The sequence below is a fragment of the Mesoplodon densirostris genome, chromosome 18 (genome assembly GCF_025265405.1).
Source record: "Mesoplodon densirostris isolate mMesDen1 chromosome 18, mMesDen1 primary haplotype, whole genome shotgun sequence".
NCBI classification, from domain to species: Eukaryota; Metazoa; Chordata; class Mammalia; order Artiodactyla; family Ziphiidae; genus Mesoplodon; species Mesoplodon densirostris.
In genome coordinates, this window is record NC_082678.1 from 47,426,095 (window position 1) to 47,449,492 (window position 23,398).

Here is a 23,398-nt window from a genome sequence, read left to right on the forward strand (position 1 = left end):
ACTTAACCTGGGGGCCAAGGTACCCTAGAAATCCTAAAACTTAAAAAATACATATATAATACACAATTATTTACGTTCATTTTTCTGGGAGATAATCCTTGGTTTTCACCAGATTCTCAGAGAGATTTGTGACCCCCACCAATACACGAAGGTTAAGTCAAATGCCCTAGAACTGTGATTTCCAAGCTTTATTGTCTATTCCACTCAGTAAAAAGTTGAGCACAGCTCCATATATGAATGCTTGTGTTACTTACCATGTTACTATATTAAACACATTAGAAAACATACTTCAAACTGGAAATTAAAAATATATTTAAATAAGAGTTCTAATATTTTCTTTGCATACTCTAAAGATTCATCTTTGGCACCTTGCTTTGGAGATCACCCCAGAGATACTGAATTGGTGTTTCTCTTTGTTTAGATCATCTCTACCATTTTTCTTACATCTTTGTTTCATAGTTATGTATGTGGATATTATTTATCCTAGTAGCTTTAGAGCAGATACAGTTTTGTTATTCTTTGTTTCCTCTCTATACTTATTTTTGTACTTAATTATTTAACAAATATCTGTTGATTAACCATTTTGCTCTAAGTTCCGGGAGAGCCATAATAAAGAAGCAAGACTTAGTCACTGCCATATTTGGAGTAAACACACTAGTGGAGGAAGTGGACAAACAAACAAGCAGTTAGCCTTTCGGTGTGGTAGAACCTGTGGAGTATACAGTGGAATCACACAGAAGGGATACCTGACCCCAGCTTTGGGATTTAGAGAATGATTTGAAACAGATACAATGTCTTAGTTGTGTTCTGAAGAATGAGTCTGAGTTAGCCAGGTAGAAAGAAGAGTGTTACAGGCAGAGGGAGTAGCATGTGCAAAGAGCACGGAGTAGTGGGGGACTGGAAAAGTTGAGCATGCCTAGGGTGTGGTGGACAAATGACAGATGAGGCTGGGAGGATGATGCTTGCAGTACTTTATAAGGGCCAGTGAGGAGTTTGGAATTTATCTTAGGGACATGTACAGGGAGTTCTTGTGTCTTCAGAATTACTCATCCCTGGTCTTATGCACTAAAGTTTTAAAGCAGGGAAATAACATTCAGAATTGTGTTTAGACAGGTGACAGGTGTATTCTAGGAGCATAGTAGAAGATGGATTGCAGGGAGAATTAAGACTGAAAGTATAGGCAAGTAAGTAGGAAATGGTTTTAGTAATCTACATGAGACATATTGGTGGCCTAACTAGGTAGAGGGAGGAAGGATAGAGATCACTGGATGAATTTGAGAGAAATTCATGAATATAATTAGCAGGACACAGTAGAAATTAAGTATGAACCAAGTATGGTGCTTGGTATTCCAACTTAGCAAGAGATTAGGTGGTAGTGCCATTTCTGCAGTAAGGAACAAGGGGGAATGAGCTGGTTGGGGGGGAAATGATATATTTTCAGTTTGGGGCATATTGAATCTGAGAAGTCTATGTGCAGTTGAAAATGGAAGTCAGAAGAGAAGGACACAGCAGTGGTGTGGGAGTGGTATTAGTGAAGGCCTTGGGTCTTTGAACTGAATACTGAAGGATGAATAGAAGTGGGGAAAGAGTTCCAAGTATAGAGAACAGAATTTTTTGAAAGGCCTGGTAAGTTTGCAGAACTGCATGTAGATGGGGATGAAGTGGATATAGAATAACAGCTTAGGGAATACTAGGAGATGAGCCTGAAAGGAAAACAAAGAACAGGTCACAAAGAGCCTTTCATAGCTCTTAGCTCATGCAAAGTAGAATGGACTTGATTGCTCAGACTTTGAGGAACCAGAGGAAGATTTTTAGGATGGTTAGGATTTTTAAGATGGCTTAAGATTTATATTTTTTAAGAAAAATCAGTCAGAGCAGACCAAACACATCTGTTATCACAAATCTGAATGGCTTAAGGGTGTCTGACAAGTAATAGACATTCAATAAATATTTGTCGAATGCGTGAGAATAATTCTTCTATAAAATCTAGCTGTATGCCATCTATAAATGGCATACCTAAAACAAAATTGCAGATAAATAAAAAATAAAGGGATGGGCAAAAATATACTAAACAAATGAGAGTTCCCTCCAAATTAAAAAAAAGTAAGATAGAAGGTAGAAAAGCCTCACATTAGAAAAAAAAGACTAGTTTGTATTGACAAAAGAAATAACGTTCAATGGAGACTTAAAAAAAGACTTTTAGCATGTTGAAAAATGTAACATAAGAAATATCTTTTAAAAAGTGTTTGATATAATTCAGAGACATTTTTTCTTTGTCTTTCCAACCAAGTAGAGAAAAATAAACAGAACAATGGCCTGAGGGACTTTCAGAGGATCAGTGAATGCTTCAAAGACAATTAGGTAAAAATACTCTTTGTGTATGTTCTTTTTCTTGGGGAGATAGGGTTTAAAGCTTTAACCTATAATTTGAACTTCAGTTTTAAAAGAGTAATTGACCCAAAAAAGGTTAAGTACTGCTGATAGAGAGCCTAAATAATATAATCAATGAGTTTGATTTAGTGATATATTTTGAACTTTTAATCTATAAATATGAATGCACATTCTTTTTTTTTTAATTGATACTGCATTCCTTTATTATTTTCTTCATTTTTTGGCTGCTACACAGCATGTGGGATCTTAGTTTCACAACCAGGGATCAAATCTGCGCCCCCTGCATTTGAAGCACAGAGTCTTAACCACTGGACCTCCAGGGAAGTCCCACACATTCTTTTTAAATAGCTTGCACAGGCTTATAACACTAAGAAGTGACTGAGTTGGAACTCTCTCTGGCTCAGTCTATTGCTTCCCTTATTTATTTAGAGTTAATAAGATTAGAAGGACAAAGAATTACAATTTTACAGATAGTTTGATTATTGTCTACCTGAAAAAACATTTGAGAATCACCTAAAAATATTCAAATGATTGCTGAATAAAACATACATATAAATATTTTTAAATATATATAAGTAAATAGAAAATTGATAGGTTTCCAGATACTAGTTGGAAAATATAGTTGCAATAAAAGATCCCATCCACAATAACAAAGAGGAATAGGCAGAAACTTGGCAAAGAAATATGTTAAGATCTATGTGGATAAAGCAACAGAATTACCCTCAGGGGTCTAGGGGAGACAGTGAATCTAGGGACACTGTGTGTTTCTGGATGGGGAGGCTCAGTATAGTTAGTATGTCGATTCTTCCCCAAATCAAAATCCTTCTAAGATTTTTGGGAGAGAAAGCGACATGTTTCTTCTGTTCAAAGAAAAGATACTCAAAACAAATGTTATAAGTGGGTGATGGCAAGGTGAAGGGGTGTAAACTTTCCCAGATGGGTATTTAAATATATTGTGAAGTTTGAGTAATTAAAACATTAGCCCAGTAGTGCCACAAGAATGGGCCATCAGTTGTCTGGCACAAAGTGGCATTTAAGTCTCAACAGCATGTGCACATTAAATAGGGTGATTCCAGCCTGCATTCTACTCAGTAGTATACCTCCCAGAGGGACTGTAGAGTGGACAGGGTGAATCTTCCTTTCTTGATCAGTCTTGACTCCTGTGTGTTTCTCATAATGTGAATATCTTACAGTGCTAGAATGATTAAGGAGCTTTTTCAGTGTTCTCTTGGATTTTCACTTTATATGCTTACTTTGGAAGCTGACTCCTAAGTAAAATACCACCGCACCATGTAAAGACTGTAACATAGAATAAGGACATTTCAGGTTGTTAAGGGTGGAGGCAGACAGCAATGGATTTTTAATAGATGCGTTGGAACAGCTGTGGGGAAAGTGCATTAGATTCCCTTTCCTATATATTATGTAAAATACCTGATGGTTTGATGATTTCAATATATTTATTCTATTGAAGTACTAGAAAAAAATATGTAGGTGGACTGTTTAACTTTCGGTGTAGGGATGGTCTTTCTGAGTAAACTCCAAGGGTAGAATTCATAAAGGAAATTTTATGGATTCAACTACATAAGAAGTAAAAACTTTTACATATCAGGAAATAGTAAGAGGTGACAACACAGTGTAAATATTTAGCTCCCTTAATATAAAGAACTCTTAGAAGACAATAAGAAAAAGGAAAAAAACCTTAATATATAGGTTAAGGATAAAAACAGGCAATTTACAAAAGAAGAAAGACAAATGGACCAAATTAGCAAAGAAAAAATATGCAGTATCCATCAATGGCAAAAATGTAGTCAAATAGGCATAGTGATAAAATACTGGTAGAATTGCAGCTTTGAAAGTTCTAAAAGCATACTTAAATGAAATAATGTATGTTTGAGGATGTTTATCCCAAGGCTGTTTGTAACAAGGAAAATTGGGAATAATTTAAATTTCCAAAATTGTAGGTTCTTACAGTGCAGTTCCATACAGTGGAATACCACGTAGCCTATGGAATGGGTGTTGCAGATTATAAAACATCATCATTTTGTTTCAGACTGAAACCAAAGTATCTGTGCTGATATGCTGTGCCTAGAAAAGGACTAAAAGTTATGAACTTCATGTTCAAACTGGTGGTTTTGTGATAGGCAAAAGTAATTTTAGAATTTCTTGCAAGGAAAAGCAAATTTGTCTGTGAAGGGATGGCAAGAGGATGAGCAAGCTTGAGGAGAGCTCCTGTTCTTTAATAATGGGAGCAGTATGAGCTTACCTATGGTTGGTAGTACAGCATATTTAGAAGCGATCTATGATAGAGGAGGAAGAGAAGATATGTACTTTTTTTTTTTTTTTTTTTTTGTTACGTGGGCCTCTCACCGTTGTGGCCCCTCCCCCTGTGGAGCAAGGCTCCGGATGCACAGGCTCAGCGGCCATGGCCCACGGGCCCAGCCGCTCCGTGGCATGTGGGATCCTCCCGGACCGGGGCACGAACCCGTGTCCCCTGCATCGGCAGGCGGACTCTCAACCACTGCGCCACCAGGGAAGCCCTACTTTTTTTTTTTTAATGTAAACAACCTACCTGCTCCTGGACATCATCCTCCTTGCTGCTTACTTAGGTAAGAGTTGTTGATGATTATATGCATCAGTAGAATGTTCTTTATTTTTATAGTGGCTTTTTATTTAACTCAAGAAGATACATGAAAAAGAATGGCCAAAATGTAAGCCCAGGTAATGATGGAAAAGGAATACCAGGCAGAACATTAGACCTGAGATGGATTGAAGTGTCATTTATTTGCTCAGCCCTTAAGTGCTCTCTTAAGGGAAGCAGGGTGTGATATGGAAAGAGGGGCACTTCTGAGTGAGTCATCCTAAGGACCAGTCTTGAGAGTGCCACTTACCAGCTATGAGGTTTTAGATAATTTTCTTAGCTTTACTGAGACTGAATTTCCTCATCTAAAAAGGAGGGATAAAAGGACACACTTTGGATGGTTGTCATAAAGGTTAGCAATGATGTGTGCAAAGTGACTGACACATTGTAGACACTTAGTAAAGGATAGATGTTGTTATTAAGCCTGGTACACTTGATAAGGTACTGAGGATTGCTGGTGTGATCTCTCTCTCTCCCTCTCTCTTTTCTCTCTCTTCCTTGCATCCGTCACTGCTTTGTTGTAATCGTATCTGACCGTTTCAATTAAATTTTAGTTTGTGCTTTTTCACAGAAACCAGCCCCATAGGAACATCGTGCAATTTACTTGAGCCCTGTCAGTTGAGTTGGAATAGAGTATGACACTTGACTGATCTGTTTTTAAATCAAAGACCTGGCATTGAAGGGCTGTGTCATAGTTTGCGACTGTACCATTTTTAGCACCTCAGTGAAGATCTAATGAATAGAAACCAATGTTGGAGTAGGGTGGGGAGGCTCCAGCCTTTATTGTTAGTGTTAGAATGATTGTTTCTTTAACCATGGTTACAGAATGTATCTTTCCAAACTGCATCTAATAATGGTAATACTGTATTCATCAATAGCAGAGCAAGAATCATCATGGGGAAATCAGACCTGAGCCTGTTGACAATAGGCTGTTTTGTTTTACGGAGCTGGATGTGTTAAACAAACAACAAAGACTGATGGTGTAAATTGCTAATTTCCACGTGAGAGCTAATTTTAGTCCCTGTGCCTCTCTGTGCTCTCAGAAATGAAAATGAAGAAAGATCTTGCCTGTGTTCAGGAATTTTGAATGTCCCAGGGTGCTAAAGTGACCTAGATATTTAACTAGTGAAGTCAGATGACTTCACTTTTGTCCTACAAAAAGATTTCCAACCCTCAGATTAGTGTCTGTATTTTCTTAGAAGTAAGAAAACAAACACTCATTTTTCTAATAACAAAGTCTAAGAATCAGCTCTTCATTGATTTTTGTGTATTTTCTTCAGTTAGACTAGCTTCTGCTTGATGTCTTATACTTTTTGGTGATTAGGATGTAGTTCCTTATTAATAAGTTGTATGCTCTATTCCATCAAAGTAAGCACATTTTTTAAAACAGTGAAAATTGTTTATATAAACAACTCTGTTTGAAGGCACTAAGAAAATATATTAATTATATTGCTGTTTCTCTTTTTTTTTTTTTTTTTTGCGGTATATGGGCCTCTCACTGTTGTGGCCTCTCCCGTTGTGGAGCACAGGCTCCGGACGCACAGGCCCAACGGCCATGGCTCACGGGCCCAGCCGCTCCGCGGCACGTGGGATTTTCCCAGACCGGGGCACGAACCCGTGTCCCCTGCATTGGCAGGCGGACTCTCAACCACTGCGCCACCAGGGAAGCCCATATTGCTGTTTCTCTTGCTCGAAATGTTTCGTGAAGCCATGTAATCAATGCTCAAGCTGCACTATTATCTTTTGGGGATTGCTGTCATTGTGGGAAATATGCTGGTTTGGTCTCCAACAGATTTGGCCCCCTTTCATGGAAAACAAGTACTCTGGAACCAAGGATCTGTTTTCCTTTTTTGAAAAAGGAGGTGTTTTTTTATTATTCTACAAACATTTATAGAGCCCCTTAATGGGAAAATTATAGAAATATATCCTTCCTACCTACATTTATAATGGGAATGTTGCATACGTAAAAGAAAAAAGGTCACGGTTCTTCCACCCCAGAGATCAAATTACTTGTGTTCCTTTCTAAGCCCTGTCCTTATGCATATATAGTAATTTTTGTGGTTATAATTTTGCTATAGGTACAATGAAAGGACATTTTTTTTACCCACACTTGACATAAGCATTTTCCATATAGTTATAAAACACTTATTGTTGTTATGAAGGTATTATGTAACATGTGTTCAGATAATACAAAAATATGAGAATTTCCACATCCAGAGGTGGTTCTGACCCTTCCAGATTGTCTTCTATGCATGTTCACATATAGGGTCTTTTTTGTCTTTTTTTTTTTTTTTTTTTTTTGTGGTATGCGGGCCTCTCACTGCTGTGGCCTCCCCCGCTGCGGAGCACAGGCTCCGGATGCGCAGGCTCCGGATGCGCAGGCCCAGCGGCCATGGCTCACGGGCCCAGCCGCTCCGCGGCATATGGGATCCTCCCAGACCGGGGCACGAACCCGTATCCCCTGCATCGGCAGGCGAACTCTCAACCACTGCGCCACCAGGGAGGCCCTGTCTTGTTTTTATTTTGACAAGAATGTGATCATAATGTATGTATATGCTTTTACCCAAACTTGTGGGAGTTTTTTGTTGTTGTTGCTGTTAATTTATCAAGGAACCCTCTTCATACAAGACTGTGTGAACCAGCCCAGTCTTACTCCTTTTCATGACTGCAGAGTATTCTCTTGTGTGGATGTGGTATAGCTTATTCAGTCAACTCCCTAATGACTACTTTTAGATTGTTCCTAAATTTTCTGTAATACAAAACTTAAGTATATTTAACTGTTTCCCGTACTCTTGGACTTCTATTTTTCTTTTTTTTAAGTTTCACTGAATTTAGAGTAAGTTACTGGGCTTAGCTAGAAAAACTGGAGTACTCTTAACTGTAATTGGAAAGAGCAAAGAAGTGTTTGGATGACTAAGATTTTCTTCCCTGTTGTTTGCTCTTTAGCTAGCATAGCAATCCACATTTAAGAGACCAACTTGATTGATCAAGGTAGTTTCTTACTATTTTTTCATGTAGGATTTTGGGTTCTTTGGCTAATATAGGGCTAACAGTAATGGTCATTTACAACTGTTCCAGGATCTTTGTTTTTATATGATACTACGATCTCATTGCTTATTTGACCATAGGTGTGATAAAGTTAAAAAAAAAAAAAATTCTTAAACTCAGTTGTGGGTAGGTATGAGTTGGTGGAAAACAGAAAACACTGTAGGTTTGGCTTTTGGTTCTGTTTGACAATCTATTATTATTATTATTACTATTATTATGATACTCGAATTCAATTAAATTCTCCATCTGTACTTTGGATCCCATACCCTCCCCCATCTCAAGAACCTTACATAGTCCAGTATTCCTTTATTTAAATATTTAGTATCTGTCAACTAGTTTCTTCTTTTTGACTTATTAAAAAATTTAGATATAACTCATATATCATAAAATCACCATTTAAAAGTGTACAATTCAGTTGTTCTTCGTATGTTCACAAGGTTTTGCAAGTATCACCACTATCTAATTCCAGAACATTTTCATCACCCCAAAAGAAACCCTATACCCATTAAGCAGTCACTCCCCGCTACTGTGTCTCATCAACCCCTGGAAACCACTCATCTGCTTTCTGTCTCTACAGCTTTGCATGTTTTGGATATTTCATGTAAATTGAATCATAATATGTGGCCTTTGTGACTTTCCATTGACTTTTAAACGTGTTTAAATCTTCCATTAAAAAATTAGTAAAGGGCTTCCCTGGTGGCGCAGTGGTTGGGAGTCCGCCTGCCGATGCAGGGGACACGGGTTCGTGCCCCGGTCCGGGAGGATCCCACATGCCACGGAGCGGCTGGGCCCGTGAGCCATGGCCGCTGAGCCTGCGCGTCCGGAGCCTGTGCTCCGCAACGGGAGAGGCCACAACAGTGAGAAGCCCACATACTGCAAAAAAAAAAAAAAAATTAGTAAAGAAACCTCTCCATCAGCCCTACCACTTCTGCCCCATCTCTCCCTTGCATAACTCAGCTTCTTGAAGAATTATCTATTTTTACTGTCTCCATTTTTTCATACCATACTTAATCTTTAGCACATCCCAGGGTGGATACTGAATTCTACCACTACGAAAGCAGCTCCTGAAAAGGTCTCCATGGTCTCACATCACTAAGTCCAGTTTCAGTTTCCAGTTGACTCCTGAGAAGCACCGGGGTAACTGACACTCTTACCCTTCATGGACACCCTCTTCCCTTGGCCTCCTTGGCACCACATCACACTCTCCTGGTTTTCCTTCTTCCACCCTGTCTCCTGGTGTAGCTTCCTCTGTAATGATTGTATGTACAACCATTAAAGGATTCTTTGAGGCTTAGTGTTAAGTTGTCTTTTCCTCTCACTTTGTGTTTTCTCCTTAGGCACACTCTCATCTGTGCCAGGCCCTCATTTGTTTGTTTGCAAATCACCTATACATTTTTTCCAGATTTCCAAATCTCTTTTTCCAGGTTTTCTGGGCTCTATACCTAGAGATCATACTTACTCAATATCTCTACTTGGGTATCTCAAATACAGCTCAAATTTATGATATTTCTCCTCAAAAATGGTTCTCTGCGTGAGTTCCCAATTTCAGTGAATGGCACTATCTTGTTGAACAAGCCAGAACCCTAGGAGATGTCTGTAAACACATCCTCCCTCACGTTACCTATCAGTCCATTAACAGATCTTGTCAATTTCCCTTCCTAAATGTCTCTACATGCCTTTCACTTTTCCCTGTCTTTGCCACCGCCACCTTTGTCCAGCCTCTTCACTCAGATGACAGCAGGAACTTTCTCATTGGTGTCTCTGCTTCCACTTGGTCCATCCTTATTCCACACCAGACATAAATCCTTAACATAGATTATAAGTATCCTGGTGTGATACTTTCACTTTCAGAAGTGTCCTGAATTAATTGATAAAATTATATGGTTACCCTAATTATAAGGTCCTATATAGTCTGGCCTCTATCTTCCTCTCCAGCCTCATTTTAAACCATGCATGCTTACCTTGCTATCTGCATTTTAGACACAGTGGCTCTCAGTATGCCCCATGAAGTCTCCTGCCTCAGGGTCTTTGTACTTGCTCTTCTCTTTACCTAGGACCCTAGAATACTATGATCCCTTCCCCCTGTTCTTTGTTCATTTTTATTTTACTTTCAGTCCTCAGGGAAGCCTTCTCTGACCTTCCTAAGGCAGTTCCACTTATTATGTAGGTTTCCTAGCACCTCATATCTATCTTTTTTTGTGTGTGTGTGGTACACGGGCCTCTCACTGTTGTGGCCTCTCCCGTTGCGGAGCACAGGCTCTGGATGTGCAGGCTCAGCAGCCATGACTCACGGGCCCAGCAGCTCTGCAGCATGTGGGATCTTCCCGGACGGGGGCACGAACCCGTGTCCCCTGCATCGGCAGGCGGCCTCTCAACCACTGTGCCACCAGGGAAGCCCCCTCGTATCTATCTTTTACAGCATTCATCACAGTGACAATTTTACATATATTCGAATGATTCTTAAATTAATACCTACCCTCTACCAGACTGTCAGCTTCATGAAGGGAGAGATTATGTCTGTATTTGCTTTTACTACAGTATCTCCAGCATTTTGCACAATGCCTGGCATGTAGCTGACATGTAATACCTGTTGAATGAGTAAAGGAATGAACGCCAGCAATCACAACCTCTTAAAAATTCTAACCTATTCCATATAACTCAGTTGAGCAAAGTAGTGCTCAAAGACAGTGAAACACTTTTATACTTCTTTAAAAGTGTGGAGTAGCCAAGTACCCCAACTTTCTTTTTTTTTCTTTTTTTTTTTTTTGCGGTACGTGGGCCTCTCACTGTTGTGGCCTCTCCCGTTGCGGAGCACAGGCTCTGGACGCGCAGGCTCAGCAGTCATGGCTCACGGGCCCAGCCACTCCGCGGCATGTGAGATCTTCCCAGACCAGGGCACGAACCCGTATCCCCTGCATCGGCAGGCGGACTCTCAACCATTGCGCCACCAGGGAAGCCCCCCCCAACTTTCTTTATAATTCTGTTATTTACAATAGAGGTTGCCACCTGTCGGCCTGTGAATTGTATAAGGTTTGCAGTTATTTATTGTCCACATATATTTTAAGAATCATAGAAATTTCATATAAAAATATGGGTTGCTGGTTTCATTTGGAAATTTTAGAGATCTAGCAGAACTGGGCCAGCAAACCCACTTGATATTAATTACCTAGAACTGAGTAGTGACCATCCCCTTTGAAATGGTCATTTGTGTCATCTGGCATAGTGCTACCAGAAGTGTGGCCATTGGTCTGCCCGCTCTGCCAAAAACCATTTGTTACTGTCCATAGAGGTGAGGACCTTGTGCTGCACATTTAGTTCAGCAGACATGTCTTTGGTTATGACTCTCAGTGTGTTGATGTACGTTCTGGCACAAGTTCTGTATCTTGTCAGGGACTGGCATTTTGAGTAATATGTTGTAAATATTTGAGTTTGCAATTCCTGAATTTCACAATTTTATTCAAAATGTCAGTGCAAAATAACATTCAGAAATTTTAGGTTAACAATTCTGTAAATAGGTACTGCTCTTAGATGATACTGCTCATCGTTTATTTTATAAGGTATCTAGGTTATTAAGTTTCTTTGATAGAAAAATTCTGAAATTTCACATTTCAGGTTTTAAGGCTTTGAACATAGACATCAGAATTGATTATATTCCTTTTGTGCGTCTAGCAATGAAGCTTAGTAATAGATTGGGCTACCACTATAGAATAAAGAATGTGAACTTGTTAGAATGCTTTAGTGTGGTACTCAGATGTGAACTTCTTTCCATGTGTAAAAATTGACTATCGGGCTTCCCTGGTGACGCAGTGGTTGAGAGTCCGCCTGCTGATGCAGGGGAAACGGGTTTGTGCCCCTGTCTGGGAAGATCCCACATGCCGCGGAGTGGCTGGGCCCGTGAGCCATGGCCGCTGAGCCTGCGCGTCCGGAGCCTGTGCTCCGCAGCAGGAGAGGCCACAACAGTGAGAGGCCCGCGTACCGCCAAAAAAAAAAAAAAATTGACTATCATTGCCGTGTCATTAAAGGAAATGAGTTGGCCCATCTTTTTTGAACACTTGACTGATTTCAAAGGAATAAAATACAATATTCTTGTTAGAATTAAAAATAAAGTTTTTATAGATTTAGTATCTTTTTATTGCTACATAATTTATCTTGTTGAACCTGAATTTGTACTGCTTTTTATTAAGGAAGGAATACAAAGGCAGTGCTAGCCTTTTTTTTTAAATGTGAAAATTGATTGAGGCAATTGCTGTGCTGTTGAGTGAAGCAGAACTGTGTTCATTGTTGCTTGCCTATGGATTATCTCTCTTTTTATCAGCCCCCACAAATGACAAAATTAACATACCTACCTCTGATGACTAGGAATAGACTTAATATCCCTTTAAACAGGCTTAATATATTTTAATGAGACTTTTTATTGCTAGCGTGTATTTATGCAATAAACTTCCACTTCCACTGTTTCATAGAAACTTGTCTTTAAAAGATCACAAATCCTCACCTAAATGTAAGGTCAATCATTTTTGAAGTTATTATCCTCCTGACTTTGTTCCAGCATTTTGTATTTTTGACAGTTGCTGCGCAGTTGCTTCTTCATCTCATTAAATGCTTTTCCTGCCTCTCAAAATAGTTATATTGATACAAGGTTCTTAAAAAGTTAAACGTCAGTGTATCATATGATATATTCATACATATCTACTCAAGAGAAATGATAACACATCCTTGTGAAGACTTATATGTGAATATTTACAGCAGCATTGTTCATGATAGCCAAAAAGTAGAAACAATCCAAATAGCCATCAAGTGGTGGATGGATAAACAAATCACAAATGTGATTATTCATCCAGTGCATAAACCACAATGTGGTTATCCATACAATGGAGTGTAATTTGGCTGTAAAAAGAAATGAAGGGGCTTCCCTGGTGGCGCAGTGGTTGAGGGTCCGCCTGCCGCTGCAGGGGACACGGGTTCGTGCCCCAGTCCGGGAAGATCCCACATGCTGCGGAGCGGCTGGGCCCGTGAGCCATGGCCACTGAGCCTGCGCGTCCGGAGCCTGTGCTCCACAACGGGAGAGGCTGCAACAGTGAGAGGCCTGCGTACCGCAAAAAAAAAAAAAGAAAAAAAAGAAATGAAGTACGGACACATGCTACACCATGGATGAACCTCACAAATATTATGCTAAGTGAAAGAATCCAGATGCAGAGATCACATATTATATGATTCATTTGTATGAGATGTTCACAAAAGGCAAATCTATGGAGACAGAAAGTACATTAGTGGTTGCCTAGAGCTGAGGGTGGAAATGAGGAATGACTTGGAGATGGGCACGAGGTTTCTTTTTGGGGTGATGAAAGTGTTCTAAAATTGGATTGTGGTGATGGTTGCACAACTCTGGGAATATACGGAAAGCTATTGTGTACTTACAGGTGAATTTATAGTATGTAAATTATTCCTCAGGAAACCTGCTAAAAATAGTCACATTTAAAATTTTGGTGCTTGTAGTATTTGTTATATTTAAGTATGTTAACCTGTTTTCATTATTAAACATTTTATACTGCTTCCTTTCCACTTTTAAGTATGATTTTCAAAGAATGCTACCATCAAATCATGTTATTTGATAATAGTAAAAATAACCAGCATTTGTAAAACGGTTACTATGTAGTAGGCATTAATGCTAGTACTTTTCACAGATTATCTCACAGCAACTCTACATATAGGTATTATTATCCCCATTTTACAGCTGAGGAAACAGTCTCATAGAGGCTAAATAACTTGTCCAGAGTCACATAACTAAGTAAGGAGACAGGCAGGACTTGGAACAGAGGTACTCTTGTCCTCTGTGCTTCATGTATGAAGATGCAGTATTTTTGGTGGAAATTTATGCTGTCTTTCATACTGTGACTGTTAAACACCCATATGTGTATGCCACTGCACTGAGTGCTCTGGGTAACTATATGTGTGATCTCCTAGGAAACAGGTGGGTGTTTGGTCCTGCCTGGTTGCATTAAAGCTTGTAGAATGCAGTGAGTCTTACTAATCAGTTTTACTTCTTTTTCTCCACCCCTCAGTCTTAATTTTAAAGACCCTGAAGCAGTCAGAGCTCTGACTTGTACTCTCCTAAGAGAAGATTTTGGACTTTCTATTGATATTCCGCTGGAGAGACTAATTCCCACAGTTCCCTTGAGACTCAACTATATTCATTGGGTAGAAGATCTGATCGGTCATCAGGACTCTGACAAAAGTACTCTCCGAAGAGGAATTGACATAGGTACATGGTTTTCAATTATTTTTTGGCTAAATATAAGTTTTATAAATTTTGCGAGGTCTTTGCAAATTCTTTGAAAACTTCTGGGTATTTGTTGTGTGAAAGAAGCTGACTACAGATATCACTGTTCTTATTTGGGATACCTAGGCTTTTCTGCTATCACTTTCTTTTGAGAAGGGATTGTCAGCACCAAACAGGGAGCAAGGGTGTTAAGAGAAGTGCAGAATGAAAGTGAGGCCCTTGTTTTCTTAGTTTTTCAGATTACCACGTTGATGTCTGTGTCTGTTGGGCATTACTTTTACTCTGAATTATTTGGTGTTAGTACAGTAGTCCCTATATTGGGATTTTGTGGTGATGGTCACTTAATAAAAGATCATGTGGGACTGAATACTTTTAGGAATCTCTTAGGTGATTATTTGTAGAGAGTATTTAATCCAAAATTAAAGGGAAGAAAAAAGACATCGAGTTAAAGGAAGATGTTCTCTTAATTGTAATCTTCTGCAATGGGGAGGACTGTCCTGTTTGATTCATTTGGGAATGTAAGTAGAGAAACAGAAGGAAATGAGCCATGGTATGTTTTGCGATTATAAATGTATTATTATATGTTTTGTCATAGCCAGTATTTTCATTTGATAGGGTTTGAAATTTGTTAATCTTTTGGCCTTTACTAATCCTTTATAGAAAGTGTGAAGAATTGAGTTAAAAACTGTGGACCCTATTTCTAAACATAGTTAATGGGAAACACAGTTTCTAGATAGTAGTAAATGTTCAGCATTTATGTGTGTTTTCAGTGCTCATCGTACATGAGCTTTTCAGCAGCATTTATTGACCCCCTCCTTCCTCCTTTATGCAATCTCCTCCATTTTCTTCCACAACACCAGACTCCTCTGGTTTTCTCTTTTCGTTTCTAGTCACTCTTCTCCCCTTTTCAGGCTTACTTTCTTGTATTAAATGTTGAGAATCCCTAAAGCTCAGTCTCTAACCCTTTTCTTATTCAGCACTCTACCTCTAGGCAATTTCATCCATATCTATGACTTTATTTTCTGCTTCCATGTAGATAACCTACAAATTGTTTATTCCTCCAACTCAGATTACTTTTCTTGAACTGTAGTCCCAAATATATGAGAAACTTGGATATCTCAAAAACATCTCAGACTTTGTGACGTCCAAGACCAAACTCATATTCTTTCTTCCTAATCTTGTCGTCCTTGATGTTTACTTCTCTCCATTCTCACTGACAATGTCTATCACCGTTTCCTGTTTTTCTCTCTTAAATATTTCTTAAATCATCTATTTTTCTCCTTCTCAGCTGCCACCATCCCAGTCCAAGTCACCATCATTTCTCCCTGTCAACAGAATAGCTTCTCAACTATTCTGTTCTTGTCCACTCTGTTGCCCCTCCATTCCATTCTCCAGAAAGTATGTATAAAGCATATCTGAACACATCTTCTTTACCACTTTAATGGCTTCCTATTGCTTCTGTGATAAACACCCAAAACCTTTATTAGGCCTATTAGAGTTTTCATTGTCTGATTCCTGCCCTCTAGGTCTCTCTCTAGGTCTCTCTAAGCCTCATCTTTTCTCTTTTTTAATAAATTTATTTATTTTAATTACTTATTTTTGGCTGCATTGGGTCTTCATTGCTGCGCGCGGGCTTTCTCTAGTTGTGGCGAGCATGGGCTACTCTTTGTTGCGGTGCGTGGGCTTCTCATTGTGGTGGCTTCTCTTGTTGCAGAACATGGGCTCTAGGTGTGCGGGCTTTAGTAGTTGTGGCACACAGGCTCAGTAGTTGTGGTGCACGGGCTCTAGAGCTCAGGCTCAGTAGTTGTGGCTCACGGGCCTAGTTGCTCCGCGGCATGTGGGATCCTCCCAGACCAGGGCGCGAACTCGTGTCCCCTGCATTAGCAGGCAGATTCCACTGCGCCACCAGGGAAGCCCCCGCAGGCAGATTCTTAATCACTGCGCCACCAGGGAAGTCCCTCTAAGCCTCATCTTATATTCTTCTCTTTTTTGTTTTTGGCACTTGTTCTAATAAGATGTCATGATTCCAGGCCTTTGTACATGTTGTTCCTTCTGCCTGGAACTTCCCACTTTCATCTCATTAATTCTTATTTGTACTGTAGTTGTCAACTCAAGCCTTATTTTCTCAAGAAAACCTTCTCTGACCTTGCAGCATAAGATAGGTTCCTTGAATATGAGCTTTAGAAAACCAGGTTTTTTCCTTCATGGCATTTTTTTTTAGTTTTAAACTACACATTCACTTGTCTGATTGATTAATGTCTTTCTCTGCCACTAGATTACAAAGTACAGAGCCTATTACTTTTTTGCTTACTATAATATCCAAAAGCCTAGCAAAGTTTCTGGCACACAGTAGGTGTTCAGTAAATGATTTGTTGAATGTCGATGGATAAATACGTCATTCTTTCAACATTCAAAATTCTGAACATCCAGTATGAACTAAGCACTATGTAAAAATAATGGAGTTTAACAAAAGTTTTTTTTCTTTTATGTTCATGGAAGAAGATTGGCTGATGGGTTATAAAAAGCTTTAAAAGCTTGAGAGCCTATTTAGTACTAATTTATTTTAATTATGCCCCAAACTCTCTAAAATAACACTTGGGGATATAGGAGGTTAATGGATTTTAGCTCTTCACAAGGGGCACTCTTGCTGAAATCACATTCATTCTAATTAGGGTTCTATATAAATTCTTCCCCCAGACTCTATTAGTTTGCTCTAATTCTATGGTTATACACTTTTCATTTTTATTTATCGCTACAAGGATTATTACCCATTTAAAAATGTCATTCATGGGCTTCCCTGGTGGCGCAGTCGTTAAGAATCCGCCTGCCAATGCAGGGACACGGGTTCGAGCCCTGGTCCAGGAAGATCCCACATGCTGTGGAGCAACTAAGCCTGTGCGCCACAACTACTGAGCCCACGTGCTGCAACTACTAAAGCCCGCGTGCCTAGAGCCTGTGCTCCGCAACAAGAGAAGCCACCACAATGAGAAGCCTGCGCACCGCAATGAAGAGTAGCCCCTGCTCGCCGCAACTAGAGATGGCCCGCATGCGGCAACGAAGACCCAACACAGCCAAAAATAAATAAATAAAAAATTTAAAAAAATGTCATTCACCTTTCAGAGGGGATTAGGATGTTAGAATGCAAGTCTTCTGGTCTTAAGAATTGAGAAACTTGATTTTTTTTGGCGAAGGACAGGTCTTTTACCTGCGTTTATTACCCTCTTGGCACCTGATATTAGGGCAGCTGAGGGAAGGTGTCCTTTTTTCTTTTTCCTTTTAAATGAAATTGAAGTATGAAGAGAGAGGTAGTTGTATGAGAATCAAGGGCCTGGGATCTGGTTTGAATTTTTTTTTCTACAGAGCTGGAAGTGCTACTTAAATTTCCTTGATTTCCTTATTCTGAGTGGCTAGCAGGGGCTAAATAACTGTGAACTCTGAGAGGAGCTTGAGTACCCTTTACCACTCCTTCCTGCACCACCTCCTACATCCCCAAGGAGATGTTTGCCCAGTAGCATCAGGGCCAGGATGCTGTCAGGTGAACATGATAGGAAGTGTAGCAATCACTGTGACTGTCAGAGCTTAAATGTTCTGGCTATCAGTTGTTGTCATGTCTTTTACTAGCCTGTTCTGAGTACTTAATGAGGAAGCAGTAAGATGAGACTGGCTTTCCTCTGGGTTAGGAGTATCTCTGGCCTCCAGCTCTTCCTGCCAAATCCTTAGAAGGCTAGACTGGCACCATGATGTGGTCAGTGGAAAGTGGGCGTGGAATGGCTGGTATGGGCTGACTACTGTGGGCCTCCGAGAAGAACACCAGCTTTTCTTCTCTTGAGTGTGCTCTTTAGGATCTTATTGGCCAAGATCAGTTAAAGGTTGTAAAAGCAATTATTTGTGGTTAGTATATACTCAAACATATACTCGTCCAGTCTATGGTTAGAGGTTCTACATGCAAGTTTAGGACCAAGCCCTAGTTGTCAGAGATTTTTGCCTGGACCATTTGCCTTTGAACGTCTCCCTTGAAACTATGGTGGGGCAAGCCAATGACTGATGTTTTGGATCTGGATCAAGTGTTTTTCCATGTCTCCACATCTAAGAAATGAATCCTCTCTTTAGTTTTTAGGGTTTTTTTGTTTTGTTTTGTTTAACTTCTGGTTTCCTTCAAGTAACAACTTACAGATAGATATGTGGGGAATTGGGTGGTTTAATATTATAAAAATTTTATACCCTATGTATTTTTTTCTGCTTTTGTAGAAGGGGATATATACATTTATCTATTTTAAGATATTACTGTGGTGTTTTAACAAACAACACTGATTTCTTTCAAGAAAACCAAGTTTGGGAGAGATTTAAAATGAAGACTTTTTATAAAGTAAATTAAATTGCTTTGACAATTTTCAGTTAGTCAGTCATGTATTTCTCGATCACCAGCCAATTATTCATACTTCATTTTACATACAGCATACAAAGAAGACAGCAAGGTTTCTACCCTCTAGGAAATTTGAATCTAATTATGAGTTAAGACTAACATACATGAAGCCAGTAGCCACAGTATGTGTGTAATCAGTACCAGCTTGTGGTTTAAGCTGTTAAGGCTATAAGAAATTCTAAGAAGTGAAGAATGGTGTTTTTGCTTGTTGGTCTCACCTTCCTCTCAGGTGTGTGCAATGTATTTTGAATTCTTACTGTACTAGGTACTGGGGCATCCTGCATCTATCCTTTACTTGGAACAACCTTAAATGGCTGGTATTTCCTTGCAACAGAAGTAGATGACATGTGCTTCAACTATGCAAAGAAGAATGTGGAACAGAATAACTTATCGGATCTTATAAAAGGTTAGCTCTGTAGAATAAATACTCCTCTCAAGCTTTGTTTATTAACCTGTCTTTCTAATTTAACACATCTCATTGTCTTCTGCTTTAATATACAAACTTCGGTAATTTAAAACAATCTGGTACATTGTAATTTGGCTTGCTGCTTTGTTACCAGAATTAACTCAGAAAGAAACAGAGTAAACACAGTCCATCCTCATAATTTGTGAATTCTGTGTTTGTGAATTTGCCTACTTGCTGAAGTTTGCCTACTAGGGGCTATTTTTAGCCTCCAGATCAATACTCATGGTACTTTTGCCGTCATTCACAGACACGTGCAAAGCGGCAAAAAATTTGAGTCACCCAGCATGCATGTTCCCAGCTGAAGTTGGACAAGTCAATGCCCTCTGTCTTGTTTCAGCTCTCATACTGTAAACTAGTGTCCTTTTCATGGTCTGTTTAGCACCACTTTTTTTTTTTTTTTTGCAGTTTTGTGCTTTTATTGGTGATGTTGCTGTTTATAATGGCCCCTAAACACAGTGTTTAAGTACTGCCTAGTGTTCCTAAGTACAAGAAGGCCATGATGTGCCTTACAGAGAAAATACATGTGCCAGATAAGTTTCATTCAGACATGTTATAGTACTGTCGGCCATGAGTTCAATGTTGATGAATCAGTAAAGATATTTATTGATCGGTTGATAAAAATGTTGGGACCAGAGGCTCAAACTTACCTAGTCATGTATTTCTTTTAGGAGCCTGTGGTTCAGTATTCACTAATTCAGTGTTCATGGTGACTTTATAGAACACAGCTACCACTAAAGATGAGAATCAACTGTGTATAAAGTAGCCTAGTCACCAAGATTTTTAAAAGGAAGAAAATCCTGCTATTGATTAAACTATGCTGTCTTTTTTATTTCAGTACATGGAACTGTGCTACAAATAGTCAAATCCCCTTAATGCTTAGTTACTTTTTACATCTGTGCTTATTGTATATATATACAGGGCTGGGTTTTTTTATTTTATTTTATTTTTTTGTCATTAAAGAGACTTTATGTCTCTCTTTGGAAGAAATAGGGTTTTCTTACTAGTGTTAAACATATCCTAAGGGGAGATATTAATATATTATTAATGAGTTTTTTAGTTATCCATTCCTGTGTTACAAATTACTCCAAAATATGGTGGCATTAAACAATAAACATTTATTAATAATCTTGTGGTTCCTGTGGGTCAGGAGTTTGGGTGTGGCCTAGCTGGGTGGTTCTTGTTCAGAGTCTTTCATGAGGCTGTCGTCTGAAAGACTGGGAGTAGAGATGTGCTTTCCAGATGGCTCACTTACATTGCTTTTGGCAGGAAGCTTTAGTTCATTGCCATGTGGATCTCTCCTCAGGGCTACTTGAGCATCATTACAGCATGTCAGCTGGCCTCTCCTAGAGCAAGTAGTTCAAGAGATAAGGCAAGGAGGAAGCCGTATTGCTTTTTATGACCTAGCGTCAGAAGTGATACCCTATCACGCTCATCCCATTCTCTTCAGTAAAAGCAAGTCATTGAGTGAAGCTACACTTAAGGAGAGGGAAATCAAACTCTACCTCTTGAAGGGACTAGTATCAAAGAATTTGTGGACATATTTGAAAACTACCACAGTATTAATAGTAGTTAACAATCTCTGTTTTTTCTCCTAGTGGTAAAAGTACCACAGAAGACACTCCTGATGGATGCTCTTAAAGAAGAATCTGAGATAATCTATGACTTTTGCATGTGCAACCCTCCCTTTTTTGCCAATCAGTTGGAAGCCAAGGTAAGATATCTTCTGCTTTAAAGTAGTTGAATATTTAGTTAAGTTTTCCTTGTTTGCAAGATAAGAGCAACTTTTATTTTGGAAGCTATATCAGTTAGGATGCTTCTGGTATCAAGCACCTGAAAACCCAATTCAGATTGACTTAACAAGAAAGTTTATTGGTTTACATATCTTGAGAAATCCAGCAATAGCATGGACTTCAGGAACAGTTTGATCGAGGAGTTCATGATAATATCAAGGTTGAGGCTCTGTTTTTTCAGGTTCCCCTTGGCTCTTATCGGGCCCTTGATTGTTTTTGTTCTCAGGCTGGTTTACTTGTGGCAGAGTAATATTTGGGGAGTGGGAGAGGGTGAGAAGAGAGCTCTTTTCTTCCCCAAACCATTTAACGTTTGGATTTCTTCTGATTGGACCAACTTAGGTTACAGTCTGATCTACTGCATTGGGCTTATTGGCTTAAGGAGAGGGTCATTGTTTTTACTGCCAGCTGTCATTTGATAGCAAACAAATGTCTTATTTAGTCTTTCCAACTTGAAATGAATATATTCATTTCATGAAATAAAATATATTTGCTTATGAATATGGAAAGAGATGCATTGGCTAAAAAAACTAACCTATTAAAAATCAATAAAATATTATTGATTTAACCTAAGTTTTCCTTCATCTAGAGAAGAATTAATAGAAAGTGAATAATATTAATCAGAAGGAAATGACGGGATGTGTATGCTTAAAACTTTGAGAGAATAAATTGTTTTTAGAATCACTCAGATACTCTAAGGTACCATTTACATACCTCATAATAAAATAAATTACAGACGGATTAAATTTGGTTGCAGAGGGGGAAGTGGACAGAAATTTATTAGCAATACCAACATTCTAGATTGGAACATGAAGTGAAGCAGGATTTAAGAAAGCTAAATTTTAGCCTTCAGTGCAGATAAATTTGAGAACTATTGATAAAATAGCCACATCCTGGCATACATTTCTTTTAAAAAGTGTTGAGATACAACATATATACATAAAAGTACACATGCCATGAGAGTAAACTAGATTTTCCAGAGTGAATATTCTTATAGAACCAGCATCCAGATGAAGAAATAGACTATAACTAGCACCAGAACTAAATATCTTTTTATAGCAACTTTACTGAAATACAATTTACGTGCCATCAATTCACCCACTTAAAGGGTAGAATTTAATTATTTTTAGTATATTCACAGTTGTGCAGCCATCACCACAATCAATTTTAGAGCATTTTCATCACCCACCCTGTGGAAAAAAAACAAAACAAAACAAAACCCACACCCATTAGCAATTACTCTCGGTTTCCTTGCAGCCCCCTTAGTCCTAGGCAACCATCAATCTACTTTCTGTTTCTGTGGAGTTGCCTGTTTCGGACATTTCATAAAAATGGAATCATATAATATGTGGTCTTTTGTGACTGACTTCTTTCACTAAGCATAATATGTTTTCAAGGTTCATCCATATTGTAGCATGTATCAGTACTTCATTTCTTTTTATTGCCGAATAATATTCCATTGTATGGAAATATCACATTTTACTGATCCATTCATCTGTTGATGGACATTTGGGTTTTATTCACTTTTTGGCTATTTTGAACAATGCTGCTGTGAGCATTCATGTACAAGTGTTGCATGAACATGTTTTCATTTCTCTTAGGTGTATACCTAGGAGTGGAATCACTAGGTCATATGGTAACTCTATGTTTAATTGTTTGAGGAACTGCCAGAATGTTATCCAAAATGGCTGCACCATTTTTTATTCCACTATGAGTAGTGTATGAGAGTTCCAATTTCTCCACATCTTTGTCAGCGCTTGTTTTTATCTGTCTTCTTGATTATAGCCATCCTAGAGAGTATGAAGTAGCATCTCATCATGGTTTTAATGTGCATGTCCCTGATGGCTAATGATGTGGAACATCTTTTTGTGTGCTTATTGGCCATTTGTGTATCTTCCTTGGAGAAATGCCTATTCAGATCCTTTGCCCATTTAAATTGGGTTATTTTTCTTTTTATTATTGTTGTAAGAATTCTTTATGTATTCTATCTGTAAGTCCCTTATTAGATATATTATTTGTGAACATTTTCTCCCATTCTGTGGGTTGTCTTTTCATTTTCTTGATTGTGTCCCTTGCAGCCTGGAAGTTTTTACTTTTGAGGAAGTCCAGTTTATCTATTTTCTCTTCTGTTGCTTATGCTTTTGGTGTCATATCTAAGAAACCATTCCCTAATGCAAGGTCATGAAGATTTACTCCTATGTTTTCTTCTAAGAGTTTTATTGTTTTAGTTTTTTACATGTAAATCTTTGATCTATTTGGGTTATTTTTTCATATCTAAGAAACTATTGCCTAATGCAAGGTCATGAAGATTTACTCCTATGTTTTCTTCTAAGAGTTTTATTGTTTTAGCTTTTTACATTTAAAT

General features: G+C 38.7%; 1 protein-coding gene across 1 annotated transcript in view; it reads left to right on the top strand.

Moving 5' to 3' along the window:
- Positions 1-23,398, top strand: part of METTL16 (methyltransferase 16, RNA N6-adenosine) — a 63,537-nt gene that overhangs the window by 6,013 nt on the left and 34,126 nt on the right. Inside the window, exons 3-5 of the mRNA XM_060082309.1 lie at positions 14,140-14,339; positions 19,046-19,186; positions 20,842-20,957. Coding sequence (XP_059938292.1) covers positions 14,140-14,339; positions 19,046-19,186; positions 20,842-20,957 — 457 coding nt within the window. The remainder of the gene's footprint in view (positions 1-14,139; positions 14,340-19,045; positions 19,187-20,841; positions 20,958-23,398) is intronic.